Below are 19,302 nucleotides of genomic sequence, written 5' to 3' on the forward strand. Positions count from 1 at the left end.
TATGTTACCGGCCTCAAGCCTAGGGGGTACCTGGGCCAGTAGCTATTTTCGCCACACAGTCCTGGGAGGTCTGTGAAGCTGTGAAGCAGTAAGGAACAGTGACAAATTATTCATCTGCGATCAACTCGACCGCCATGTTTATTCTGCCGATCACATGACCACACGGGTTTAAGTTGTCTGTCCCCTACTGTGCCTGGTCCTACAGCGACACCTACTGTCGCAAGAAAATAGCAGCAACATTTATCCTAAATGTTAAGAGGGACTGACTCATGTCTGTGATGAACTAATTAATAAAGAAATCATTTATATGTCCAAATACATGAAAAAAATAATAGAGGGGGGTCAGTTTTTCTTTCACTTATTACAATGGCTTTTTTCCCCAACCCTTTACATTTACACCACAACAAATGAGTATATTATTTATCCTTTTACACCCTCGTCTTCCTTTTTGTGAATCCAGAGCAGTTTCATATTATGAGAGATTTTTATTATGTTAATATTAGATTGATTAGTACTACATTTGTGTCATTATTTAATTATTGTTATTTTCCTTGTGGTTTTGAAATCATTATTTTTTAAATAATATACACACACATATATACATATACATGTATACCTTTGGTTTCTGTACATTGATATTTATATTATTTCTTTTTGATTTCCCGGAACCTTCGTGTTGGAGCGGGTTGTTTCCAGTCTGTGTGTAATGTCTTGTCTTCCGGAACCTTCGTGTTGGAGCGGGTTATTTCCAGTCGGACTCAGTTCCTCGGCGCTCCTCCATGTGTTGTGTGCATCTCTGTTCAGCTCAGTCTGTCCGGTGAAACTCTGCCGTTGTTTGTTCAGTGTTTGATCCTCCGCTGGTACCGAACCGAACCGGACCGGATATGCCGGGCGGCGGCAGCTCTTTGTTCTCCGGGTTCCGGGTTCTGGGACTTTATTCGAACCACGTACCGCACGCGCTCCGGTACCACAAGAAGCACCGGGAGTTTTACGTGGTGACGTCGGTGGGCAGATGTTTCCACACGTACAATGTAAGAACCTTTATTTATGTTGTTTACACAGACAAACAGGTAAACATTGTTATTAGTGAGACACAGGACGGGACAGGAAGTCCAGGGGCCTCATGTACAAAGGGTGCGTACGCACAAAAACGTGGCGTACGTCTTTTTCCACGCAAAGTTAAAATCTGTCAAGAGTGAAATGTGCGCTGCCTCACGCCAACTTCATGGCTGGCGTACGCACGTTTCTACAGCTGTTGATCCTTTGGCGACACTTAGAGGTGATGCTGGGAAACTGTTGTAATAAATACACGTGAAAACAATCAGTCCTCAGAGTGATGTGCACATCAGACACACATGAACAATTAACACACCTTTCATGTACTGCCGTGTTTAAATTTGAATTCAAAAGATTTATTTCAAACCAAATAATGCCATACACACAACATTTACACATGAACCTCTGTGAGCAGGCTGTTGTCTGACCCGTATGAGTTACACAGATGTATAGGTCAGGGCTTAACGCTAACTTTTTTCCCAAGGACCACATGTGCTCCTAAGTTGAAAAGGTACCTTTTCAACCTACGACGTACCTACGTCGTTGCCGTGACGCCGTCGTGAACCCTTCAAACTTCTCCGTCACTCCATTTCGTTGCGGTGCAATTCACCGCCAGAGTGGTAGGAGGCTGCGTTCATTTACTGAACGGTTATCGTCGTCTCTAGTTGATTCTTTGTTTAGCTTCTGGCTTTTCCGGTCACAGAGAAATGAACGCGGAGCACGGACAGACGGCTCCGTCTGTATCCGTATTGAACATTGAGCATAAATGGGCCTTAATACTGCAACATCTGCATCGCAACAGAAGATGTTTACAAGATGGCGGGGATGGTGCAATCTGGAAATACAGAACCGGAAATGCGTTGCTACCAAGCAAACCAATCACAGCCCTCTCGGTCTGCGCTGGGTCTGTGTCGCCTTGACGTGTAGTTACATTTTTGGGGAGGTGCACGTCAGGCTACGCCGGGGGCTACAGCGAGCCTTCTGCGTAGCCACGTACCTGCCGACATAGCGACGTTGTTGATTTAACGTAGCACCATAAATTAGGCTTAAGGAGCGCACAAAGAACTTTAGGGGCACAATGTAAATTGATCAAATAATGTGTTTTCCGTAATAAACGTGATGCAAATAGACTTTTACAAGCAAAATTATTTAATGAATTTGTATACAAAATGTACAGAAAGGTAAAATCATCAAGTTTTGAAAAAGTATTGCATTTTAATTTTGTCTTTAATGTTATTATCTTATATATATTTTATCTTTGCAATATGATTATCTCTTCCGGATCTACTTCAGGCTCTTCTTAGCTATTGGACTCGCGGTGCCAAGGTATTGTCACAGCGCATTGCGGTGAAATTAAAAAAATTTCAATTCGAGCGCAGGCTGGCGGCGTGCGCCTCTCGCGCGCATCTCAGCTCGGCGGCAGAGCGTTGCACTCTTGCGCCGCGGTAGCACATACACAATGAATGGGTTCGTCAGCGGAGGTCTGCGCTTTGCGTGCTGTGTGTGAAAAGGGCTTTATTTCCACCCTGCCCAGCAGCGGTACCGTGGCAAACAGTCTCTAAAGGCCTCTACGCATGATCAGCTGTAAAACCGCTTTGCGCTGGCTGTCCCATTGTTTGTCTATGGAGAGGGCAGCAACGCCTGACAAAGCAGCACCGCTACCCTTGGCGTCGCGCACCGCACTGATTTTCCGCCTGAGCGCTGCACTCAGAGTTGAAATTATTTGAACTACGGGGAGAACGGAGCAGGCTTCCCCGGAGATTCACCCGGTCCGTCTCCGCCACACTTTGACTTATTTCCACGCTGCCGACAGTGGGACTTACATTCATTGTGCCGACAGTGGCTTGGAAACCACCCATAACCGTGTCACACGGGGAAGAGGGAAGGCGGCTGGAGTTCCTCAAACATTTGCAGTTAGATTATCATATTTTTTTATTGACAAAAATATAGGCTGCTTCGGCTGATTTTTTTCATGCGCACATGTGCCCCTAAATATTTTTTACAGGTCGCACACACCTATTTTTAGTCGCAAATGTGAGTGAAACGCTCGCACTGTCGAGCCCTGGTATAGGTATTTACCCACATATGCTCCCCCACCCCTCAGAGAGCAGAGTCACCCACAGTTGTGGCAACTCTCTGTTCAAACAGGGTGAGCTCCTCCTCTCCTGCCCCCCCCCCCCCCCCGTTATGGCCACACTGTGGTGGTGGACAGCCGTCCTCCGCTTCACGTCCACCTTAATGTCGGACCACTTCTTTTTTTAATTCTGTGTGTTAGGGTTGGGTCGGTTCTCGGTAATACAAATTCGGTCTGGTACTCTGTCTTTGAGCCAGACGAAGGAGGCAACCCTTGTTTGCACTGACTGAGTAAGCTGCAAAATTTATTTGTAATGAATAAAAGAAACAACTTGTTACCGTCACTCTGTTGTCCTAAGGTCGTTTTTTATTTTAAATGAGTCAATTGCGCCCCCAAGTGGTGAAAATCCAGTATTACCGACTTGATGTGTTGTTTTTTTTTTGTTTTTTTTTTTGTTTTTGTTTTTTGTTTTGTTTTTTTACAAAAACCGGACCGTTTTTTTTTTTCTCATACCGACCCAACCCTACTGTGTGAACACTTTTCTGACCCCACAGCACTGACAGCCTCACACACTCCTCCTGCGTTTGGTATTGATGCTGGAGGACAGCATGCCACAATACATTTTTGCACATCAGCACATCAGTGAGTAGAGCCTCCACTTCAGTGAGTAGAGTCTCCACTTCAGTGAGTAGAGTCTCCACTTCAGTGAGTAGAGCCTCCACTTCAGTGAGTAGAGCCTCCACATCAGTGAGTAGAGCCTCCACTTCAGTGAGTAGAGCCTCCACTTCAGTGAGTAGAGCCTCCACTTCAGTGAGTAGAGCATCCACTTCAGTGAGTAGAGTCTCCACTTCAGTGAGTAGAGTCTCCACTTCAGTGAGTAGAGTCTCCACATCAGTGAGTAGAGCCTCCACTTCAGTGAGTAGAGTCTCCACTTCAGTGAGTAGAGTCTCCACATCAGTGAGTAGAGCCTCCACTTCAGTGAGTAGAGTCTCCACTTCAGTGAGTAGAGCCTCCACATCAGTGAGTAGAGCCTCTACTTCAGTGAGTAGAGCCTCCACATCAGTGAGTAGAGCCTCCACTTCAGTGAGTAGAGCCTCCACATCAGTGAGTAGAGCCTCCACTTCAGTGAGTAGAGCCTCTACTTCAGTGAGTAGAGTCTCCACTTCAGTGAGTAGAGTCTCCACATCAGTGAGTAGAGCCTCCACTTCAGTGAGTAGAGCCTCCACTTCAGTGAGTAGAGCCTCCACATCAGTGAGTAGAGCCTCCACTTCAGTGAATAGAGCCTCCACATCAGTGAGTAGAGCCTCCACATCAGTGAGTAGAGTCTCCACTTCAGTGAGTAGAGCCTCCACATCAGTGAGTAGAGCCTCCACTTCAGTGAATAGAGCCTCCACATCAGTGAGTAGAGCCTCCACTTCAGTGAGTAGAGCCTCCACTTCAGTGAGTAGAGTCTCCACTTCAGTGAGTAGAGCCTCCACTTCAGTGAATAGAGCCTCCACATCAGTGAGTAGAGCCTCCACATCAGTGAGTAGAGTCTCCACTTCAGTGAGTAGAGCCTCCACATCAGTGAGTAGAGCCTCCACTTCAGTGAATAGAGCCTCCACATCAGTGAGTAGAGCCTCCACTTCAGTGAGTAGAGTCTCCACTTCAGTGAGTAGAGCCTCCACATCAGTGAGTAGAGCCTCCACTTCAGTGAATAGAGCCTCCACATCAGTGAGTAGAGCCTCCACTTCAGTGAGTAGAGCCTCCACATCAGTGAGTAGAGCCTCCACTTCAGTGAGTAGAGCCTCCACTTCAGTGAGTAGAGCCTCCACTTCAGTGAGTAGAGCCTCCACTTCAGTGAGTAGAGCCTCCACTTCAGTGAGTAGAGCCTCCACATCAGTGAGTAGAGCCTCCACATCAGTGAGTAGAGCCTCCACTTCAGTGAGTAGAGCCTCCACTTCAGTGAATAGAGTCTCCACATCAGTGAGTAGAGCCTCCACTTCAGTGAGTAGAGCCTCCACATCAGTGAGTAGAGCCTCCACATCAGTGAGTAGAGCCTCCACTTCAGTGAATAGAGCCTCCACATCAGTGAGTAGAGTCTCCACATCAGTGAGTAGAGCCTCCACATCAGTGAGTAGAGCCTCCACTTCAGTGAGTAGAGTCTCCACTTCAGTGAGTAGAGTCTCCACTTCAGTGAGTAGAGCCTCCACTTCACATTCTGTTAAGTTTTTCTTTTTCCCATCTTACTCATTCTTTTGTTTTAGTTTTCTGATGGTGCAGAGAGGGGAATCTCAGTTCATTTAAATATGATTTGAATATTTGAATGGGGGCGTGGACAGGGAGGGGTCGGGTACTCCAACATGTGCTCAGTTCCACGTTGATTGGGATGTACAAAGGAAATTTACTTGGATTAATGTGTACGCACAGATTCATACATCTGGATGTTTTTGTGCGTACAACGTTTTCTGGATTTCAGCGTACGCCGTGTTTCAGTAGGAAATCCACTCATCGTGTTGATCAGCATGATGATCAGCGTGTTCATCAACGTGTTCATCAATGTATTGATCAGTGTGTTGATCAGCGTGATGATCAGCGTGTTGATCAGCGTGTTGATCAGCGTGTTCATCAATGTATTGATCAGTGTGTTGATCAGCGTGATGATCAGCGTGTTCATCAACGTGTTCATCAATGTATTGATCAGTGTGTTGATCAGCGTGTTGATCAGCGTGTTCATCAGCGTGTTGATCAGCGTGTTGATCAACGTGTTCATCAATGTATTGATCAGTGTGTTGATCAGCGTGATGATCAGCGTGTTGATCAGCATATTGATCAGCGTGTTCATCAATGTATTGATCAGTGTGTTGATCAGCGTGATGATCAGCGTGTTGATCAGCGTATTGATCAGCGTGTTCATCAATGTGTTCATCAGTGTATTGATCAGTGTGTTGATCAGCATGATGATCAGCGTGTTCATCAATGTATTGATTAGCGTGATGATCAGCGTGTTGATCAGCTTGATGATCAGCGTGTTCATCAACGTGTTCATCAATGCGTGTTGATCAGCGTGTTGATCAGCATATTGATCAGTGTGTTGATCAGCGTGATGATCAGCGTGTTCATCAATGTGTTCATCAATGCGTGTTGATCAGCGTGTTGATCAGCATATTGATCAGCGTGTTCATCAATATATTGATCAGTGTGTTGATCAGCATATTGATCAGCGTGTTCATCAATATATTGATCAGCGTGATGATCAGCATATTGATCAGCGTGTTCATCAATATATTGATCAGTGTGTTGATCAGCATATTGATCAGCGTGTTCATCAATATATTGATCAGCGTGATGATCAGTGTGTTGATCAGCGTGTTGATCAGCATATTGATCAGCGTGTTCATCAATATATTGATCAGCGTGTTGATCAGCGTGATGATCAGCATATTGATCAGTGTGATGATCAGCGTGTTCATCAATGTATTGATCAGCCTGATGATCAGCGTGTTGATCAGTGTGATGATCAGCGTGTTCATCAATGTATTGATCAGCCTGATGATCAGCGTGTTGATCAGCTTGATGATCAGCGTGTTGATCAATGTATTGATCAGCGTGTTCATCAGTGTGTTCATCAATGTATTGATCAGCGTGTTCATCAGTGTGTTCATCAATGTATTGATCAGCGTGTTGATCAGCATATTGATCAGTGTGATGATCAGCGTGTTGATCAGCATATTGATCAGTGTGATGATCAGCGTGTTGATCAGTGTGATGATCAGCGTGTTCATCAATGTATTGATCAGCCTGATGATCAGCGTGTTGATCAGTGTGATGATCAGCGTGTTCATCAATGTATTGATCAGCGTGTTGATCAGTGTGTTGATCAGCGTAATGATCAGCATGTTGATCAGTGTGTTGATCAGCGTATTGATCGGTGTGTCGATGTGTTTCAGGTGAACAGATTGGGGATCGTCGCTGTCAGTGAGTACATTTCAACCCTTTGCAAACTGTGATGATGATGGTGGTGAGAGCTCTGCTCGCCGATTGGCTGCTTTGTTGTGATGTGATGTGGTGGTTGCTCAGGTAACAGCCTGTCAGATGACATCAGCTGTGTGGCAGCAGACAGGATGTTGGTGTTTGCCGCCGCCGGGTGCCTCATCAGCGCCTTCGCCCGGAACAAAGAGGTGACAAAACTTTCTGAACAGACAAGAGGGGACAGAGACAGGACGCCACACTGACATGACCCTCTGCACTCTCTGTACAGGTGGTGATGTGTTACCATGGACACAAACAGGAAGTGCGTTTGCTGCTTCCTCTGGGTGATCAGCTGATCTCAGCCGACAGCGGCGGTGATGTCATCGTGTGGGACGTACAGAGCGGGGGTGAGGGGGTGGAGCTTCACACACTCTCACCTACTTCTTTCTGTTGCCTGTCCTGTTAGCCATCATGCCTCTCTGTCTCCGTCAGACATCTACCTGCGGCTGCAGTTCGACCTCGCCACCTTCGACGTGTCAGCCATGATGCACCCCAGCACCTACCTGAACAAAGTGCTGCTGGGGAGCTCCCAGGGTGCACTGCAGCTGTGGAACATCAAGACCAGGTTAGCATGTTAGCGTCCTGGCTAACGGGCCTCTCGACTGCAGCACGTGATCTGTGATCAGTCATTGACGTCTCTAACCAGATGTTTCCTGTTTGTGTTTTCAGTAAGTTGTTGTTCACGTTTGGTGGCTGGTCGGCTCGAGTCACAGTCCTGCAGCAGGTCGGTCACTTCACTCATCGAGCCTGATGTTTGTTTTCTTTTTATTGTTTGTTTTTATTTAAACTTTTCATAATTCTAAAAGAATAAATCTGAACTTTAATCTTTTGTAAACAAAGTTAATGTCGTCTGAATGTTGCCGAAAGGAAAACATCGTATTTATTCACTCTTTTATTCTAACCATCATTTCCCAGAGTCCCGCTGTAGATGTGGTTGGCGTTGGCACAGCGACGGGACGCATCATCATTCACAACATCCGATTGGACGAGATGCTGATGAGCTTCACGCAGGACTGGGGACCAATCAGCTCGCTCGCTTTCAGAACAGGTGAGGGTGGAATATGAGACAGGTTCTTCACAGAACGTTCCCGTAACGTTCCTGGCAGGCTCCCTCCAGGTTCCCATTTCGGTAACCCCCCCACAACGTTGTAAGAACGTTGTTCCGATGGGTTTGATAAACCAAACGTTCCCAACGTTGTAATAACCACATGGAAGAACGTTTTCAGTGTCATTTGTATCACGTTCCCCGCAGGTTGTCCTTTAAGTAATCCTCCCACAGCGTTCTGGGAACGTTACAATAAGTCTGCGTTTTTCTGTCGGTGTTTATTGACCGGGAGACTTCATGACCGTTTTTGAAATAATGTCCTTCTCTGTGTCAGATGGTCCTCCCACCCTGGTGTCGGGCAGTCCTCAGGGCCACATTGCATTCTGGGATTTGGAGCGCCGTCAGCTGATCACTCAGCAGAGACACGCCCACAGCACGGCCATCGCCGCCGCAACCTTCCTGCACGGGGAGCCGCTATTGGTCACTAACGGAGCCGACAATGCCATCAAGGTAAAACATCAGACAGGTGTGATGTCATCACCACATGTTCATGTGTTGATTTATTTTTGATAAGATGTGTTTTATTTGGTTCACTTAATTATTAACTCTCTGAACCAGTGTCTGCCGTGGTGATGTCACTTCCTGGATGGTATTAAAATGGGGTCATAAAATATATTCAGTTCATTTCAGTTCAGTTTTATTTATAAAGCCCAATATCACAAATCATAATTTGCCTCAGATAATTTACAGCATACAACATCCCTCTGTCCGTAGGACCCTCACATCAATAAAAAATCAGTTTTTATTTATTCTTTTTTTTTATGTATTCTACAAAATAAAAACACAGAACATTTTTAAATGTCGAAAGATAAAGAAAATATCTTTCGACAGTATCTGTCAGTGATCTGAAGTGTCTTAGTTTTTAAAATATGATTATTGTTATGAACAGAGTGAAAAAATGTGATGGATTCATCCTTCAGTCCTCTGGCGACACTGTGCAGTTTTACACCACACATGACGCACCGCTGTGACATCATTACGAGCGCCCAGTGTGATCACGGGGAGCTCAGACGCCTCACCGTTCTGCAGTAAAAATAATTCATGTTATAGATATTATGGTTTTAATTTTACGTCCATATATGTGCAAGATTATACAAACAATAGTCTCCTGCGGCTGCTGGGGGAAACTCTGATGTAATCACGGCAAAATACTACGTCTGTACGACATGCGAGGTCAGGTGACGTCATGAGGTGATGGTGGTGACGACAGAAGCCTGAGCTTTAAACAGGATCATAAGACCAGTGCAGGGTGAAAGGCGTAGCTCCTCCTCCTCTCACAACGATAACCTATCGTGTTTTTTCAGGTGTGGATATTTGACCAGGAGGGAGGCGGAGCCAGATTGCTGCGGAGTCGTCAGGGCCACAGCGCCCCGCCCACCACCATCCGTCACCACGGTAACGACGGGAAAAATATCCTCAGTGCTGGTCAGTAAACACGTTCATCATCTGCAGAGAACATGATTCATTTTTATTTGTTTACCTGTTTTATTTGTTTGCTTGCTTTCAGGACTGTTAATTTATTTCATCCAGTTATGAAAAAAACACAAACATTTTTTTAGCACTTTTTTCATCAGATAGTTTCTCATACGGTTTTTCTGAATATTTTGCGGACTGTCTCTGTGTCCCGCTGTGAGTAAATCAGACGTGTCTTCTGCCCCCTGCAGGTCAGGACGGGACGCTGCAGTCCTTCTCCACCGTCCACGAGCGTTTCAACAAGAACCTCGGACACGGTCAGTTCAGACTCACTAAACACTCGGCTCACAGACTCAGACTGAGCCGCTGTGTGATTTGGTTTCCATGGTAACAGCCAATCAGAGTTTATGGAGTAAAATAGGATGGTTAGTTTAGTTTCCTGTTCCTGAGTGAGACAGGAAGTTAAAGGGACATTGTGTAACATTTTCAGTTGTTTATTGGCAAAAATTGATGTCTGCATTCATAAATATGTCATCACTGGTGTACTATTACCTCCACCAATAATCTGACTTATTCTCGTAAAATGAGAATTTCAGATTTGTTTGTACATTGTGCGGGTAAGTCGTCTGTGGGGTTCCATTACGTTTCGCCATCTTGAGAATACACCCGCCAGCAAGGAACATACAGCACCGCCTTCGGCGTTTTCATTGAGAGCCAGGTCAGCACTGCGTGACTGAGGAGCCGAAGGAGAGGAGCGAGAGGCGCCTCGCTACTACCCTGGCAAATATGAAACAAACTCCCACTCTTTAAGCATAATGCAGGATCATGCATATGCAGCATCATGGGAGACAGAATCCTTGTCGCCAAGAAAGCGCAAAAGGCAATAGAAAAGGCAGCGTGACCGGCAAATTAAAAAAACAAGGGTCAGCATCGGGGTAGCCTTTCCCAGGTGGAGAGCTGCTGAGGGAGAATGGTAATGCAATCACAGGCCAGCGCCGCTGTTGGCTGTTAGCCGCTGTTAGCGGCCAATCACTAACAGCCTCATCCCTCTCCTTGCATCACTGCGCCGCTGTTAGCTGTTAGTTGTTAGCCACTGTTAGCCGCTGTCAGCCGCTGTTAGCGCTGGCTTGTGATTGTATTACCTTTCTCCTTCAGCAGCTCTCTCCGCCTGGGAAAGGCAACCCCAATGCTGACCCTTGTTTTTTTAATTTGCCGGTCTCGCTGCCTTTTTGATTCCCTTTTGCACTTTCTTAGCGATGAGGATTCTGTCTCCTGTGATGCTGCATAATACATGATCCTGCATCATGCTCAAAGAGTGGGACTTTGTTATGCGGCAGTAGTGCCGCTGGCCACTAACAGCTGTTATCGGCGCAGTAATGCGAGGAGAGGGATGAGGTGTGTGAGGTTGAGCCACTTGTCAGTTGTCAAAGGACAAGACGTGATTGGTTTGTTTCAATTTACATCCGCCCCAATAGTCCTACGTTGTAAACACAGCCAGCATGGTGAGGAGGGGGTTTGTCAACTCGCGTCACGTGTGTCTGTGTAGCAGCCTGAATGAGTACTCCATGAAGTATCGGATGACGTGGTTTCACCAGTGTTATCATAGCTTTTTGGTACACAGCAGCTACTGTAGTTGCAATACATGTTTGAAACAGCGAGGCGCTAGAGTGCGCCATCTGTTTGAATACAATATATGATTTCAACGTTAGATGGGAGAAATTCCTACACACTGTGGCTTTAAGGTGGTGTCTCAGTTCAGGGCTGCAGCCTTCGACGCCTGCGCCTGAAGACCGACACTGAGGCCGTCCCACATCGAAGGCTCCTTCAGATGCAGCCTTGTGTCCCAGACTCTGGAGGATGTAACCGATGAATCCTTCGTGGCCCAGCCTATCCCAAGATGCATTGCACACTGATGACGATTATATATTAAGTGCAGTTAACTGGCTGATGCTTAACTGTTGCTAACATTGCGTTAGCTAAAAGCTCACAGCTCAAACAATCTGAATTTAATATGGTTACCTGAAAACGCTGCGTCAGCCTGAAATACATCAGACGGCGGTGAATCATCTTCATCATCAACATATTTAATACCAACCTGTGGGTCCATGATTCAGCACCAACTAACTCACTAGCTTACTCCTTCTTTCCTCAAGTGCAGCTGGTTGCTAGGTAACAGGGACGCCCACAAGTTGGGGCGAGAACAACTGGTGATGCAACCAGGAAATGCTCTGCAGACCAGACCATCCCATTTCAGAGACTGTTAAGTTTGAGTGGTGCGTCTTCAGAGAACGCGGCCGACGTCGACCACGAAGGTGGTTAATGGTTAGATTATTTGTGTAGTTTTCAAAAGTTGGGGCCTTAGAATGACAGAGTGCAGTGACGAGTCCACAGATAGGGGTTACTGTGGTTCTGTTGTGTTGTCTTGCTGTTGGCTCAGTGGTTTCCTTGGTGGTGAGGGACCATGTGAGGAGACGGGGTCAGTTTGTGTCTGAATCAGCAGGGTGAGATCTGATGTGGTCTGATCTTGTTACTGACGTACAGTTTGTATTTGAGATTCTTTGTCAAGTTCTGAATGTGTCGATCAGTGAGATGTGAGTCAAGGAATACTCCGACACATCTGCAGGTTTCTGTGTTTCTTTGACAAACTGGACAGGGTCGGACATAGATACTGTTTTTTCAGGGGGATGAAATACATACATCCTGTTTTTTCTTGTGGTTCAGATCAGACGATGTGTCAGATTAAGGACGTCAGTGTCAGACAGAAACATTACAGTGTCATCGACACATAGAAAACAATTAGAATATTGACACACGTTAGGGTCACTGATGTGAAGGAGGAAAAGTAGAGGACTCAAAACGCTGCCATGTGGAACTCCCATATTATGGGTCAGAGGGAGAGGAGCTACCTGATTGATTTTTATTTACCTGAGACGTGTTAGACAGACGACAGGAGAGCAGTGACATCACAGACGGGGAGATGAGGATGACTCAGGGCAGTTTGACAACCTGCTGTCTATCATTGGGTCGTATAGCTCTGGGTATCCAGCAACCACTACCACCAGTTTCTCCTCCATTGTTTACCAGCTGTAAACTTGTTGTCATGACCACCACAGAAGCCCCGCCTCTCAAATCATCCCATTGGACAATGGGGGAAAAAAGTGGCGATGACGTGGGGCGCTCCTCTATCCTGAGTTGAAGTTTTAGCAACTCGAGGAATTCAGACGGCAGGCGCCTAGAGAGCAGAAACACAAGGTGCGTCCCAACAACAGTGAGCAAAAAGCTTCATTCTGATTTAAAACAAAATGGCGCCTCGAGCTGCTGAGTCACTTCCTGTGTGACCAGGACCTTAATCTGCACATTCATCACCCAACACATCAGCACATTGTTTTCTAGTCGGAGCGGCGCCTCGATGAGCAGTGCTAACATCAACCTGCATAGTTGGTCCTCCAGTGTGACATCAGAAAGTGTCACATTTCTTCTTCTTCTATGGTTTGTTTACTTCCTGGATTCTGACCAATCAGGAGCAGCTTTCTTGTGCAGGCACTTGATCTGGTCCGCCTGTAAATGCTGAGAACACGAACCAACTCCAGTGTGTGTGTGTGTGTGTGTGTGTGTGTGTGTGTGTGTGTGATGTATGTCAGGCTCCATCAACAAGAAAAAGGAGCAGAAGAAGAAGAAGGGGCTGTCCTACGAGGAGCTGCGTCTACCTGCCATCACAGCGTTCTCCTCAGGTGGGCACTCTGACTCAGTCTCATCACGTTCTCCACACAGGAAACATCTCATTTAACCATTTCCTCCTCTGATGATTGACAGCTGCCGCTCGTCAGTCAGACTGGGACGGCATTGTCGCGTGTCACCGTGGTCGCCTGGCAACCACCACATGGAACTACCAGCGCTGCACCATGGGAGCTCATCACCTGCAGCCGCCAGCCGCTAGCAGGACCAGTATCGCCACGGTAACATAACTTTAACTCCCTTTGTTTCTCTAAGTCCCTCCCCCATCTTTCTCTGATGGTCACGTGACTTCCTGTCTCTGTTTCCAGGCTGTCGACATCACTTCCTGTGGCAACTTTGCTGTGATTGGGTCGTCGTGCGGCCGTGTCGACGTCTACAACCTGCAGTCCGGCCTGCACCGTGGTTGCTATGGCAATGAGGAGAAAGGTGTGTTCACCTGTTCTTGTCTGTGATAGGTCCATTCTGTGTCTCCTTCCATCAATAACCCCGCCCCCTTCTGTTCCAGCTCACAGCGGGGCAGTACGAGGCCTTGCCACGGATACCCTGAACCAGTTGACTCTCACCACAGGCTCTGATTGGCTGCTCAAGTTCTGGCACTTTAAGAGCAGGAAACAGGAAGAGCAGCTGAAGCTACATGCTGCGCCAGCTAGCATGAAGCTACACAGAGACAGGTAGCTAACAGTAATCACGAAGCTACACAAAGACAGGTAGCTAACAGTTATCACGAAGCTACACAGAGACAGGCAGCTAACAGTTAGCACGAAGCTATACAGAGACAGGTAGCTAACAGTTAGCACGAAGCTACACAGAGACAGGTAGCTAACAGTTAGCACAAAACTACACAAAGACAGGTAGCTAACAGTTAGCACGAAGCTACACAGAGACAGGCAGCTAACAGCACAAAACTACACAGACAGGTAGCTAACAGTTAGCACGAAGCTACACAGAGACAGGTAGCTAACAGTTAGCATGAAGTTACACAAAGACAGGTAGCTAACAGTTAGCACGAAGCTACACAGAGACAGGTAGCTAACAGTTAGCACAAAACTACACAAAGACAGGTAGCTAACAGTTAGCACGAAGCTACACAGAGACAGGTAGCTAACAGTTAGCATGAAGCTATGCAAAGATAGGTAGCTAACAGTTAGCACGAAGATACACAGACAGGTAGCTAAGAGTTAGCATGATGCTACACAGAGACAGGTAGCTAACAGCACGAAGCTACACAAAGACAGGTAGGTAACAGTTATCACGAAGCTACACAGAGACAGGTAGCTAACCGTTAGCATGAAGCTACACAGAGACAGGTAGCTAACAGTTATCACGAAGCTACACAGAGACAGGCAGCTAACAGTAAGCATGATGCTACACAGGGACAGATAGCTAACAGTTAGCATAAAGCTATACAGACACAGGTAGCTAACAGTTGGTATGATGCTCCATGGAGACAGGTAGCTAACAGTTAGCATGAAGCTACACATACAGTTAGCTAACAGTGTTCTCTTTCTTTTATGTTAGTGGGATGTTAGCATTAGCACTGGATGACTTCACGCTACTGGTGGTCGACATAGAAACCAGACGGGTGGTCAGGAAGTTTGTTGGTCACCACGGCAACATTAACGACATGGTGGGTCCGCTAAAGCTAACTAGGCTAACATCTTGCTAAAGGTGTTGAATAAGCTAGAGTGCTAACAGACTGCTAACAGCATTCACTTTGTTTTTTCTTTCTCAGACATTCAGTCCTGATGGCCGCTGGCTGGTTACCGCAGCGATGGACTGCACCATTCGTACCTGGGATCTACCCTCTGGATGGTAAAAATGGAACAGTCCACTGCTTTTACTATTACCATGCCACACAGATTCAATTTCGAATCAATCAATTTTATTTATAAAGCCCAATATCACAAATCACAGTTTGCCTCACAGGGCTTTACAGCATACGACATCCCTCTGTCCTTATGACCCTCACAGCTGATCAGGAAAAACTCCCCAAAAAACCCTTTAACGGGGAAAAAACGGTAGAAACCTCAGGAAGAGCAACTGAGGAGGGATCCCTCTTCCAGGACGGACAGATGTGTTGTTCACACCTTCACACAGGCGCCGTTCACACCTTCACACAGGCGTTGTTCACACCTTCACACAGGCGCCGTTCACACCTTCACACAGGCGTTGTTCACACCTTCACACAGGCGCCGTTCACACCTTCACACAGACGCCGTTCACACCATTCACACCTTCACACAGGCACCGTTCACACCTTCACACAGGCGCCATTCACACCTTCACACAGGCGCCGTTCACACCTTCACACAGGCGCCGTTCACAACTTCACACAGAGATCATTATATAGAAACAGGAATAATTATATGTTTTTCTTTTTTCAGTCTTGTTGACTGTTTCCTGGTTGCCATGGCGCCTGTGGGCGTGTCCTTGTCGCCAACTGGAGACTTCCTGGCGACTGTTCATGTTGACAGCCTGGGCGTCTACCTCTGGTCTGAACCAATCATCTCTTTTTCCCGACCAATCACATTGCAGTGTTTTGTTACAGTAGCCAATCAGATATGTTGTCAGTTTAATTTCTTTATTGATGAGTCACTGTCAGCTGATCCTTCCAGCAGCCAATCACAGTGCAGCTCTCCTCCCTCAGGACCAATAAGAGTCTGTGTGGGCCTGTTGGGCTCCGCCCCCTCTCAGTTGACCATCAACCAGCTGAGGAGATGCTTCCGGGGGTCACTGCAGACGAGTCGGGACAGGAGGTGGCATTAGAAGAGGCTGATGATGCGTATGAGTCAGCTGAGCAGTTGGGGGCAGAGCTTGTGACTCTGTCTCTGCTGCCGGAGTCCCGGTGGAAAAGTCTGCTGCACCTGGACGTCATCAAGGTAAGTCTGCCGCCAGGTGAGAGTCTGCCGCCAGGTGAGAGTCCGCCCAGCTTCATGGAGTCAGGTCACACAGCGCCATGTCTGAGAATATGAGCATGTAAAACAACACTGTTTACTTATAAACAGGACAGTGTGTTGGTGCAATCAGTGAGCTGTTTATGATTTATTAGTAAACAATAAACAGAGAAACAATGTGTTTGTATGACATTGCCGTTGATGACAGTCACTGAGAAGCTGAATGTGTTGTGTTGTCTGTAGAGAAGGAATAAACCTGTGGCGCCCCCTGCTGCTCCGGCTGCCGCTCCGTTCTTCCTGCCGACACTTCCTGGTCTCACGCCTCGATTCACGTCGCCCCCAGCAACAGAACAAGAAACACAGGTACAGTCCGTGTTCTGTCTTCTTATCTTTCCCGCTGAGCTTTTATTTCTAAAATCCTGTTTTCCTGCTGTCAGGCATCTGTGTTTTCACTTCCTGTAGAGACGTTACTGAACAACAACAACAACAACAGTAATATTGTTCGTAATTATAGTTTGTTTGTTTCCAGTCAAAGCTGATGAGTTGGGGTTCGTTGTGTCAGAGGTCAGAGTTCAGCTGTGCTCTGGAGTCAGCTCTTCAGTCTGGATCATGTGAGTCTCAGCTGGTTCCTTCATTTTGATGACCAACATCCGCACCATATCACACCTGGAGACAGCTGTAATGCTGTGCAGTTATTGGACAGGGGGCGTGGCCAGTGGTTTTCGTTAAGCCCTCAAATACATGCCGGGGTCGGGACAACGTTCCTCTGATGGGTTAGGCGTTTCTCTCATCTGTAAAAACAATTAACTGACAGGAAGTCATGTTCTTCATGAAGACGCCGTTCACACCTTCGCTCATACACTGTTCACACCTTCGTACAGACTGTTCACACCTTCACCCAGACACTGTTCACACCTTCGTACAGACACTGTTCACACCTTCGTACAGACTCCGTTCACACCTTTGTACAGACACTGTTCACACCTTTACCCAAACACTGTTCACACCTTCACACAGACACTGTTCACACCTTTACCCTGACACTGTTCACACCTTCACAGACACTGTTCACACTTTCACAGACACTGTTCACACCTTCACCCAGACTCCGTTCACACCTTCGTACAGAGACTGTTCACACCTTCGTACAGAGACTGTTCACACCTTCATACAGACACTATTCACACCTTCGTACAGACACTGTTCACACCTTCGTACAGACACTATTCACACCTTCGTACAGACTCCATCCACACCTTCACCCAGACACTGTTCACACCTTCACCCAGACACTGTTCACACCTTCACCCAGACACTGTTCACACCTTCGTACAGACACTGTTCACACCTTCGTACAGACTCCATCCACACCTTCACCCAGACACTGTTCACACCTTCGTACAGACACTGTTCACACCTTCGTACAGAGACTGTTCACACCTTTACCCAGACACTGTTCACACCTTCGTACAGACACTGTTCACACCTTCACAGACACTGTTCACACTTTCACAGACACTGTTCACACCTTCACCCAGACTCCGTTCACACCTTCGTACAGAGACTGTTCACACCTTCGTACAGAGACTGTTCACACCTTCATACAGACACTATTCACACCTTCGTACAGACACTGTTCACACCTTCGTACAGACACTATTCACACCTTCGTACAGACTCCATCCACACCTTCACCCAGACACTGTTCACACCTTCACCCAGACACTGTTCACACCTTCGTACAGACACTGTTCACACCTTCGTACAGACTCCATCCACACCTTCACCCAGACACTGTTCACACCTTCGTACAGACACTGTTCACACCTTCGTACAGACTCCGTTCACACCTTTGTACAGAGACTGTTCACACCTTTACCCAGACACTGTTCACACCTTCACACAGACACTGTTCACACCTTTACCCTGACACTGTTCACACCTTCACAGACACTGTTCACACCTTCACACAGACACTGTTCACACCTTCACCCTGACACCGTTCACACCTTCACACAGACACTGTTCACACTTTCACACAGACACTGTTCACACACATTGACGCTGATAATATATACGTGCGTGCATGTGCGTGTGTGTGTGTGTGTGTGTGTGTGTGTGTGTGTGATGATAACATGAAACTTGGACAAACTGTTGATATAAGCTATAAATAAAGTGTTTTTTTTCCGTGCAGTCGATCACCCGCTGCGTCTCCTGAAGGATTATGGGCCGGCGGCGCTCTCTGTCGAGCTGACCGGTTTGACATCAGAGGAGGGAAGGGCCAGCAGCCTTCTCCTTGCCTTCATTCACATGATTGATAGCATGTTGGCCAGTGGACGGGACTTTGATCTGGCTCATGCTTACCTGGCTCTCTTCCTGAAGGTCAGCCAATCAGAACACAGCAGTCTTTTATTGTGAAAATGTTTCCTCAATTTCCTGTGTCATTACTTTATGTTCATGTCTTTCAGCTCCATCTCCGCTCCGTGTCACAGGACTCTGTTACCATGGCAGCGCTGCTCTGCCTCTCCTCCCGGCTGGAGTCAGGGTGGGTGGAGCTACAGGCATCATTTGACCAATCACTGTGTCTGCTTTCATACACCAAGAGTGCCCTGCTGTGATACTCACACGCCGCTTTGTTTTTTAATAAAAGTTGTTGTTGATCTTTCTGCTTCTGTGTTGTGAGTTTTTCTGTGATAATACACGTAGTAGTGTGGAAGGGGTGGAGCCTCAGAGACGAGTCAGCTGATGTGATTCCAGATTAATCAGGTGCATGATTTATGATGACATACTATACTATGACTTTTTTTCCTGATTTTGGACGACATGCTATACTATGACTTTTTTTTTCATGATTTTGGACGACATACTATACTATGACTTTTTTTCGTGATTTTGGACGACATGCTATACTATGACGTTTTTATTTCATGATTTTGGACGACATGCTATACTAAGATGTTTTTTTTCATGATTTTGGACAACATGCTATACTATGACCTTTTTTTTCATGATTT

The 19,302-nt window shown here is 46.7% G+C and overlaps 1 protein-coding gene across 1 annotated transcript; it reads left to right on the forward strand.

The window, feature by feature from the left end:
- Positions 1–763: 763 nt before the first annotated feature.
- wdr36 (WD repeat domain 36) lies at positions 764–18,954 on the forward strand. The gene is made up of 22 exons (XM_049604823.1): positions 764–1,031; positions 7,060–7,087; positions 7,190–7,290; positions 7,371–7,488; positions 7,574–7,706; positions 7,811–7,865; positions 8,057–8,189; positions 8,521–8,696; positions 9,551–9,671; positions 9,911–9,976; positions 13,301–13,390; positions 13,473–13,615; positions 13,703–13,820; positions 13,900–14,065; positions 14,913–15,021; positions 15,127–15,206; positions 15,779–15,886; positions 16,042–16,273; positions 16,532–16,651; positions 16,818–16,899; positions 18,483–18,670; positions 18,757–18,954. Exons 1-22 carry the CDS (start codon positions 885–887, stop codon positions 18,904–18,906), a joined length of 2,664 nt encoding a protein of 887 aa, XP_049460780.1. The 5' UTR covers positions 764–884; the 3' UTR covers positions 18,907–18,954.
- The last annotated feature ends 348 nt before the right edge of the window (positions 18,955–19,302 follow it).

The sequence above is a fragment of the Epinephelus fuscoguttatus genome, linkage group LG18 (assembly GCF_011397635.1).
Source record: "Epinephelus fuscoguttatus linkage group LG18, E.fuscoguttatus.final_Chr_v1".
In the NCBI taxonomy this organism is placed as follows: domain Eukaryota; kingdom Metazoa; phylum Chordata; class Actinopteri; order Perciformes; family Serranidae; genus Epinephelus; species Epinephelus fuscoguttatus.